This window comes from Lissotriton helveticus, chromosome 2_1 (genome assembly GCF_964261635.1).
Source record: "Lissotriton helveticus chromosome 2_1, aLisHel1.1, whole genome shotgun sequence".
NCBI lineage: Eukaryota > Metazoa > Chordata > Amphibia > Caudata > Salamandridae > Lissotriton > Lissotriton helveticus.
Genome location: NC_136059.1, coordinates 1,455,962,911 through 1,455,973,477, shown reverse-complemented (window position 1 = coordinate 1,455,973,477; position 10,567 = coordinate 1,455,962,911). Strand labels below are relative to the sequence as shown.

Below are 10,567 nucleotides of genomic sequence, written 5' to 3'. Positions count from 1 at the left end.
TCGCAAATAAGCCAATCAGGAACTCTGGTGCAGCATGATGACATCACAACCAGGAAGTGATTGACTACCCATGCTGCACCTGAGTTCCTGAATCAGAGGCAGAGTGAAGGTGTGTTTGGAACAGTGCAGTGTGTACCTGGAGAAACATGGTTGAGAGTGGAGCCACGCCCAGGCAGGAATCCCAGCAGCAGGAGAGTGAAAGCTCAAGAGAAAGAAAACAAAAGTTTTCTGAGGCTGAACTTGAGGCTCTGATTCATGAAATGGTGTCAAACCATGATTTACTTTTTGGAAGGAAATCCAGGGAGGTGCCAGAGAACCGCAAAATGAGGATCTGGGAAGAAATCCAGCACAAGGTGAATGCTGTGGGTGTGACACCCCGGAGTGTAGAGGACCTCAGAAAGTGCTGGTACGACATGCGCCTGCGCTCCAAGGAAAAACTAGTTGCCAGGCTGGAGCAGTCCAGGATAACAGGTGGTGGGACCTCATCTGCTTCTGATTCCACACCCCTGGAGGAACTGGTGGAGGGGACCCTGCAACCAGAGAGTGTGGGAGGAGTGGCTGATCTCGACAGCTCTGACCAGCCAGCATCTGGAAAAGGTAAGAACCATGCCCTCACACCCCTTACACCCCCCAACACCTCCCAGCAGTGAGCAAGGGTCAGGAAACAAGATTGGTAGTCCAGAGCAGGCACACAGGTAGACATAGCAATGCATCATGGGAGATGTAGTCACATGTAAATCAAAGTGTTAAAATTGCAGCTAAAATAGTCAGACATATATTCTGCAGGTCATGACAGTGAAACATGAGACAATTGTAAATCAAATAGGTGTGAAAAATGTATTTATACAGTGCAAGTTAGTAAAGTCAATTAATGTGTGCTGTTCTGTCCACAGCACCATCTTCAACACAGCCCTCAGGCAGTGGGACAGTCGTTGAGAGTATTGAGTCAGGAGATGCCGGCCAAGATGTGAACACGGATGGGGAGGACAGCCCCGTGACCACTCACAGACAAAGAAGGAGACACATTATTAGACCACTTGCGCCAATTCAGGATGACGCAGATGCAAGTGATGAAAATGTAACCAATGTGGACACACAACCACAGCAAGAGGGACCTGCAACAGACCAGCATGTCCCACGAAGTGTAGCCAGGCGCAGACGACGCACGGACAACAATGGTGAAGGGCGAGGATTCAGTTCTTGCTGGACTGGAACTCAACATGTTGCAGGTGCAGCGCCTGCAGTCGAAAAACATTAAACTATTACAAAGGGAGGTGAGGGATGGCTTCCGTGGACTCAGGAATGACCTGAGGGATGGCCTACAGGCGGTATGCGAGGAAATGCGTACAGAGGGTACTGCTAGGCGCAGAGGTTGGCAACGCCAAGATAGGTACACCCGGGCCATCAACCGCTTGGCGGCTACATCAAGCATCCAGGCCAGGCGCAGCATTGAGATGCAGCGGCAATTCTCACATTCTGCACAAGACATAGCAAATGCGCTTTTGCAAGTGACCCCTGCTGTGGATGAGTTGCGCCTAGTACGCACAACAGGGTCGGGAGTACTGACTCCAAGTGTAGAAGATATGCAGTCAAATCGGAGCAGCACCACCCCACCGCCCACCTTAGAGAGACGCCGTAGTGGCAGGACCAATAGGGCTACACCTTCAAATGAACATTAGGCTGTGCATCATTTAACTTGTGAGTCACTCCTTCACTTTTCTGAGCACTGTGAATGAAACATGTGCCAAATATATCTTGTATGACTACTGTACGTTTTCAGTTAATACATATCCTGCTATTAAGGATTAAAAACAACATTCACACTTACATTCATTGGCATTGTGTCTCTTTTCCTTACCTAAAAATAGTTGCGCGTAATCTCATCACGCCTCTGGCGCCCAGCCGCTGCAACAGCTCTACCAGCTACCATACGTCCTGGTCCAGGCCCCTCTACGTCTGAGGCTCCTGAGTCACTCAGCTCCACTGGTGTCCCTTTTCTTGTGGCAATATTATGGAGCATGGCACTAGCCACCACTATTTTACAACACGTATTGGGGCTGTATTGGAGTGCACCTCCACTTTTATGGAGGCACCGGAATCTGCTTTTCAGGATCCCAAATGTCCGTTCGATGGTGCCTCTGGTTGAAATGTGTGCCCTGTTGTACCTGCGTTCACTAGCATTGTTGGGATTGAGGTAGGGAGTCAAGATGAAATCCCGTACTGCATAAGCACTGTCACCTGTGGGTAGAAGAAAATATGTTAGTCTGTGACATGCACATGGTAGTTGGTACTAATGACCCCTATGTCTGAAGGTATTTAACGAGTAGGTATCACTCGCCAAACTCCCCTCTTGAGAGTCTACAATATATCCCACTGTGTCAGAAGATGAATGCATCATGTGTGCTGCCAGGGTACTTTGCTACAATGTCAGTAATGATGTGTTTGGCATCACACACCACCTGAATGTTCAGTGAGTGGTAGCATTTCCGGTTTCTAAAGATGTATTCATTGCTTGAGGGGGGTGGGGATTTAGCAACATGTGTGCCATCAATACATCCTATCACGTGTGGGAAATGCGCAATTTGATAAAAGTCCTGCTTTGTCTGTGCTATTGCCTGAGGTGTGCTGGGGAAGTAAATGTGATGGTGCATCCTCTGAACCATGGCATCTAGGAAGGCATGGAAGAATCGCGAAAGGGCACTTTGTGACACCCCTCCTGCTGAAGCAATCACCCCCTGAAAACTTCCAGAGGCCAACAGGTGTAATGAACACAGGACCTGTATTTCAGTGGAGATGGCATTTGTCCTGCGTGTGTGGTGTTCAAGGTAGGGTCTGAGTTCTGCAATTAAATCGTTAATGCTGTCTTCCTCAAGCCTGTAATGGGTGTAGAGCTCCTCCTCAAGGCGCTGGGAGATGCTGACGCGCAAACGGAATATCCTCTCCTGGCGTAGTCTCCTCTGTGCAGCAGCTCTCAAACGCATCCTCCTAGCTATGATGTAAAGCCCCGCCATTGTGGTAAACAGGTTTTTGAATTCTGTTGCTGCTTAAATAGTTTGCACCTGGTTACCACCTGCTCCTACTTGGTGGTAATTGCGATTCTGTATTTTGCGATTTTTCGAAATTCGCTAATTGCGAATTTTTCATACATATCATTGCGATTCTTTATTTGGCGAAATTTGCTATTCGTGATTTTTAAGCGATTTCCTACTTTTGCGATTTTCCATTTGTGATTTTTGCAACCTGGAAAGTCGCAAATGTACAACATCGCAGATTTTTCGCAGATTGGCACATTTCGCAAAATGAGGAATCGCATTTTTTGCGATTCCTTAAATTAAATGGATTTTGCATTCATACATGCCGTTCAGCACATTCGCTAAGGCCGAAATTCTGCGAATTTCGGCCATTGCGAATGCGAATTTGCTTGATACATATGGCCCCATGAGTTTGCAGTTGGCACATCAGCAAGTTAAGGTTGCGAAAGATAAGAAAGCCAGAGAATTTTAGAGGGAGAAGCTAAGACCAGCTCACTGTGATCAAGATGAGAGGATGGAGAGACAGGACTAATGGGCTAGGGAGGAGAAATTGCGAGAGGGAGAAAAACAGAGAGCACAGGGAGGAAAAACAGACTGAGTGGGAGAACAAGAAGGAATGGGAACTAGAGCTGGAATTGGAAATGGAAAGCATAGCCCTTAAACGTGAGAAGCTTAGGATGGCAGCAATGGCAAATCCATCTGGGATAAGGGATGCTACTTTCAGTTCAGGCCAAGTTGTGGGCAAGTTTCCAAAATATCTTGTACATGTCCATGTGGACAGTCAGGATATTGAGCAATAGTTTCTGAGCTTTGAAGTCGCTTGTAGAGTGCAGGCCTTAAATAAGGTTTCTAAGGCAACTCCCTTCATGGTGCGCATGCCATTGGATGGGACAGCCATCATTGGAAGTATACCTTTGGCAGACCAGATGCTCTATGAGCTAATGAAGGAAGCTCTCATAAGGTGGTTTTGGCTGAAACCAGGTCAATATTTACAGAGATTCTGTGACTGCAAGAGAGTGGATTTGAGACCTAGATTCAAGGTGTATTGGGTGATTGTAATGAGTGGGTAAGATGGATGAAGGTCAAGGATTTTCAATCCCTTAACAGGTTGATGGTGACAGAGTGACTCAAGGAGGAGTGCTGCATCCCACTTAGACAACACATGTCTGATCTGACAGAGCGGGATCCAACACAACTTGCAGAGATAGCTGATAAGTGGTTAGCTAACAGGGTTCACAAAGAGCTGAGGCAGCATGATTATAAGTCAAAGAGGGAGAAGAACTCTCCACAGGCTGGTTCCACACCAGAGGGTAAGGGCAGTGGCAATTCTCAATGGAATAGAGGAGGGCTCAGGAAACATGGTAATGGTGTGTCCGGGAAGGAGCATCATGAGTAGGGAAGGAAAGCAAGCCCTTCTAAAGCCAAAGTAATTACTTGTCTTAAGTGCTACAAGGGGGGACATTACAAGAGAGACTGTTAAGAGCAGGAGCTTCAAACAGCTACACTTGCAACACCAAGCATGTTACATGTGGATGAAGGTACCCAAGAAGAACCGGTTGCGCTCAACCTAGTAGTAATGGACATTTGGGAAAGGGGTCTACGTGCTCTGAATCACATCCATCCTATCAGAATGGGATTTGTGCAGGACGTTAGTATCAATGGGAGAATAGTGCATGCCCTGATGGATTTTGGATCTTTCTGCACTATGGTTGAGAGGAAGTACCTTAAGCCTGAGCAGATGCTGCCTGGAACCAAGGATACAGGATTGGTAGCCAGTGGAAAGGGCAAACCACATCTGCTTGCCAAGGTTGAGATTTAGCTCAATTGCAAGATGGCCATGAATAATGTTGGAGTATGGGAAAAGCAAGGAGCTGGATGTCTCTTGGGCAATGATTTGACTGCCAATGGCTTGGTGCCAGGGCCAGAAGCCTTTATGGCTTGGACAACGTAAGCTGTGTTGACCAGAACACAGGCTGCACCAAAGTCTAAGAGGGATGCTGGGACAATATCTGATCTGCAGGGACCAGGACAAGGTAGTTTGCAGGAGAAGGCAGACTCTGGGAAGGCAGTGGCCATGGAGCTCATCGCTTCTACTCCAAAGGCAGAGGAGAGAGAAATTCCTGAGGGGGACCAGATGCTGGAGTCTAGGTCACTTCCAGAGTTGCAGCAGAGTTTGTTAGCTGCTGGAGGTCCTACCCAGGAAGATTTACACAAGGCATAAGAAGAGTGCCCTATGCTTGAGGGACTTTGGAATGAAGCCCAGGATCTGGTCAGCAAAGGAATGGTCGGAAAACACTATGTCGGCAGAGAGGGTGGTCTGCTTTCTAGTGAACTGTTAAATCCTACGCCAGGTACTAGCAAGAGGCTAGAGGTTCCATTAGTGCACAGGAACTTCCTGTGGTCACTAGCCCATGAAGTGCCCTTAGCAGGATACTTAGGGATTACAAAAACCCAGGATAGGTTAGACCAGTGATACTCAAAGTACAGCCCGGGGGAGGGGGAGGAGGGTTGCTTGAGGCCTTCTTGACCTTTATATGCAGAGCCCCTGGTGAACAGCAGCTCAATATGCTACTTAGTTGCTGAGAACTAATATTCAGAAAAAAGTTAAACAAACGTGCAAGCATTTATAAACCTGCACATAAATGCTTGTCCATTTATTTAACATTTTTTAGACCTCCTTACACAATCCATGACCCACCCAGACTCCCTACCGCCAGCGTGCTGCATCAGTGGGGCCCTCAGCCACACCACAGATTGTACTTTGTGGGCCCTGGGCAACTGTTTGTGAGTACCTGTTCTACTGGCAAGGGATGCGGAGAGACACAGAGCTTTCAATAGAACCTGTCCAGCTTGCCATATGAGCGGTAAGACAGGAGGGAAGACTAAGGCACCTATGCCAGTTGGAGGTGTTCCATGTAAGAGGGTGGGAATAGACATAGTAGGTCCTTTTGACTCCCCCTCACAGTCAGGCAACAGGTGTATCTTGGTCTTGGTGGATCATGCCACCAGGAGTCCTAAACTGTACCGCTGAGGAGCATGAATGCAAAGGTGGTAGCAAGAGCTCTCTGAGGGATTTTTTCTAGCGTTGAATTTCCAAGGACAATAATTTCCAACCGGGGACCCAATTTTATCTATTCTTACATGAGAGAGATGTGGGAGCAAGCTGGTGAGACCAATCAGTTCTCCACAGCATCCCACCCACAAACCTATGGTTTGGTGGAGCGGTTTATCAATACATTGAAGAGAATGATGGGAACTCTACCAGAAAACCTCAAGAGAAAGTAGGATCTTCTCCTGCCATGCCTCTTGTTTGCTTACCGAGAGATTCTGCGGAAGGGAGTGAGCGTATGTCCCTTAGAACTTCTGTATGGACACCAAGTATGGGTCCACTTGCCTTAGTAAAAGAAGGATGGGAAGGAACCCCAGAGACTCCACAGAAGGATGTGGTAGACTATTGGCTTCAGGAAGTTAATGTCACAATAGATGAGTCAGGCAAGAGAAAACCTTCGGGTTAGTCAAGCGCTGATGAAGAAATGGTATGACCGGAACGATACATTAACTGGGTATCAAGAAGGCCAGTAGGTGTTGCTGCTGAAGCCTATTTGTCCAAGGCTTTGGAGGACAAATGGTGTGGGCCATAAAAGGTATTTCAGAAAGTGTCTGCAGTAAACTACTCGATGGCCACAGGTCTCACAAGGGAACCCAAGAGGGTGTTCCACGTGAAAAAGCTGAAGTCCTACCTCTGCAGAAACTACACAGTGAGTTTCATGGCAATGGCAGAGGAAGTGGAGGAAGACAGTGAGCCTCTTCCTGACTTGCTGCACAGTGACATGAAGGATGGGACTATGGAAGGGTTGCAGTTAGCCCCTGAGTTAACGCCTTAGCCACAGAGAGAGTGCAGGGAGGTGTTGGGACAGTTCGCCAACCTCTTCTCGCTGACTCAAGGGTTGACACCTGTCTGTATGCATGATATATTTTTACAACACATACAATTAAAGGGGACCCAAGGGCAATTTAATGACCAGCTCTGAGTACATGCCCTATAAACACTTATCACAAAAAAGTATCAGAGGGTCAGGATTCCTACAGGTGATTATTGGGGACAGTAGTAGTGAGTTGTTACCACTAACCATACGACTAAAAGTTACAAAAGCCAGGTCAAGTTAGTGTCTGGTCTCTGGCACCCATCAGTCACCACTCGGAACCGCCCTTCCTCATTTGGGGCTCCGAGGACAAACACCGCACCTGATCTTTTTTCTAACAGGAAAGGACTGACCTTCCCGTTGGTCAGGGTATGATCGTTTTGTGTTTGAAAGATATGTGCTGGTTGTGGTAAATAAATAATTAATTACCGGTTCTATTTTTCAGGATACTCTAATAACAGATAGCTCAATAAATAAGAGTCAAGATTCGAGGTAGCTGAAGTATACAGGCTTTAATCAGGCATAAAAGGACCGGAACAGGACAGCCTGCATGGGAATAGGATGGCAGCTGCCGGGGGCAGGATCTGGGAATTGGCTAGCTTTTAATAACAGTGCATTAATATATATACTAAAAACAATTACATTGCATTCAATACAGTAGGCGTAGCAGTAGGCGGAGTTTGTAGCAGTCGCGAAAGATAAGGGCAACATGATGTAACAAGAAGGCGTGTACAGGGCGTATACATAGACATGTGATGTAAACGTAACAGAATATGTCATAAAAGGGGCGGAAACATGGAGGGGGCTACCTGAGCAGCTGGGACCTCTAACCTAGTGGTGCGCGCAAACTGACAATGACGTGTTACTAGGGAGAACTGGGGGGCTATGACTTCTGCGCTAGAAGAGGAGACGAAAGTCTGGAGGGTCAGAGCGACATGTACCTAGGCATATCTAGTATCTGGTGTTTATAGTACATGTTGATAGAATCCAAAAGTTATCAGGGTAAAGGCTAACAGACACTAAGACTGGTGCATGCATTATTCTAAATGTATTGCATGTGCGAGGAATATTCTATGAATATGAATACAGTATTTCTCTTACATGGAGACATAAAGGCTAGACCATGACGGAAACTATTGATGCGATTCAGTAGCTTAGGAATGCAGAGAAGGAGGGCTGGACTGATAACTAGAAACATAACATACTCTTGGCAGACTGGGAGGCAGAGCCAATCCTAGCCGGGCACTGCGAGGCATGAAAGTAAGTGAAGGGTCAGGGATACAGGTGGGGGCTGTATCGCTCCTCGGAGAGTTCAGGAAACAGGAGCTGAATCTGAGTCCGGGCCCTTTTGAGGCCTAGAAACGGGGACAATTCAATGAATTAACGTGCACACTGTAAAACGTGGCAACGTAGCTTTACATAGGCCTGATATTCGTTATATTCACGAAAACTGGAAACTGGCATACTAGAGATGGACACAACTGTAATTGCGTCTTTAATCGATCAGAGGGGAATACATGCATATCGATCATGCACATATAACATAAGATGGGGAACACGTAGGCACATATGACATGGCAAAATTTACTTTTCCACATTCCCTCCTTGTGCCCTACGTTTCCATCAGGAAACATCAATATTCATGATACCATCTATCATTTCATATAGCATCATTTGCTCGTCTCGAATTGTCTTGGAACGGGACTTAGGACTAGGAATACAAGAGGTAGCACAAATGCCGCAAATCGCAGGGCCACATTGTATACAGAGGCAGCAACTGAATATGATCATTACTGCAATACCTAGAAATGACAATACTTTCCATCCCCAGGCAGATATGATACTCCAGAGCCAACCGGACCATGTCCAGGTGCCTGGATTCTGGTGTAACTGATGGGCAATTTTATGAAGTCTGGTTATAGCTGAATAAACAGACGGCGCGTTATTAGGAATGAAAATGCAGCAACTAGATCCGATGACTCTACATGTTCCTCCTCTATCGGCCAGTATGACGTCAAGAACGAGACGATTTTGGAGCACGACAAATCTCATAGCAGATTGCTCTTCGGTTAAGTTACCTAGAGCAGAAGTAGTCTCATTCACTACTGCTTCAAGGGTTCTGGTTAGTCTACGTATTAACTTACTATTCTGGATAGGTCCTATAAAGAAGAAGAAACCTTTATTGAAATCTTGATATTGTTCTAGAGTAGTTTCAGTTTGATCGACAATCGGGGACTCAATCTCCCTTCTATGTCTGACCTGTACTAGATGTGTGTTTCTATGATAATCAGATGGGGCTAGAAAAACTGGTGGCAGTAGGAAGGCAATGTAACATGTTCCATCCCAATCGAGGGGCAGACGAACATATGCGGTCTGACCACAAACAAAATAAGAATGACGTGATGCTTTGAAAATAGATTTCCCACTGTCACTATACTTGACAGTAGTAGTACAATCACTATGTCCTACATGTGCGGAACCATTCTTTCTGACACATAATTCGCCTTTGACTGGTAGTACTGAAATAGCAGGTAAGTCTGGAGTAGTATCAGACTGAACATTCAATACCATAAAATTCGAAGAATAATTACCTAAATTATATACTTCATTTTCTAGATCTAACCCTGTTCTATGGGGGAGACCTTGCTTATCTGGGAAACATGTTCTATTCAGAAGGGACATATCATTGGAGGATGTCGTTAACGTGGACCATGCTCCACACGAACCATTATGTGAAAACGGATAAGGAAAGAGTGGCAGAACTCCCTTCGGTGTCTGGAAAGGGGGGAGTCGACCACACACCCAACAATTAGTGGCATTGCTGGTCTGGTGTGAATAGTGTAACATTCGGATGAATGTATTATTACGCATAGCAAGACGATAGGATAGCTCGTGAGGAGGCAGATCACTAAATGTGTGCTCTACTGTAGCATTAGCAAACGTATTTATATGCGAAATTGGAAAACATAAATGTAATGCATAACTTGTGCAGGTAACCATCAAACTTAGAAACAATAGGAAACTTAGAATGACGATACATCGTATAGAGTTTTGACTAACTCTCTCACTATGGGGGTCTATCTCATACATGTCAGAAACCTGTCTAACCGTTTCACCCGAGGGGGACTTAGACAATTAAACTGGCTGACTTATTTTACTAGACCGGAGCTTTAACTTATACTCTTGTTGCGGAGTTTTCTCTAACAGAGGAACTTTCAGTTCGGGATTCAAATCAATGTCTGGTTTAGAGTCTGGCTTCAGGCAGTCTTTAGAAATGGAACAGTCTTTAGAAATGTCCTTTAAAAATGTCTTTGATCGGACTCCATGAAATTTCTTGATATGCGACAGATGGACCCATCCCTTGCGGCCTTCCAACTTCACGGCCGTGCGGGTGGTCAGGAGGACTAGTCGCGGCTCTTTCCAACGAGGCTCCAGCGGACTTGAACGATCAAAGTTCCTGACCAACACGAGGTCGCCTGGAATGACCTCATGCGGTTTCACTTCAGTATTGTCTGGGAATGCAGCGGCAACCTGTGAACGACAAGAGTTAGGGCAGACATCAAGGAAGCTAGGTAATCTGTCAACATATTACTGGAAACATAATTGTGGGTT

At 46.1% G+C, this 10,567-nt stretch overlaps 1 protein-coding gene across 1 annotated transcript; it reads left to right on the top strand.

The window, feature by feature from the left end:
- Positions 1-339: 339 nt before the first annotated feature.
- LOC144819794 (uncharacterized) lies at positions 340-1,739 on the top strand. The gene is made up of 2 exons (XM_078677540.1): positions 340-597; positions 894-1,739. The coding sequence occupies exons 1-2, from the start codon at positions 414-416 to the stop codon at positions 1,256-1,258; spliced, it is 549 nt and encodes a 182-aa protein (XP_078533666.1). The 5' UTR covers positions 340-413; the 3' UTR covers positions 1,259-1,739.
- The last annotated feature ends 8,828 nt before the right edge of the window (positions 1,740-10,567 follow it).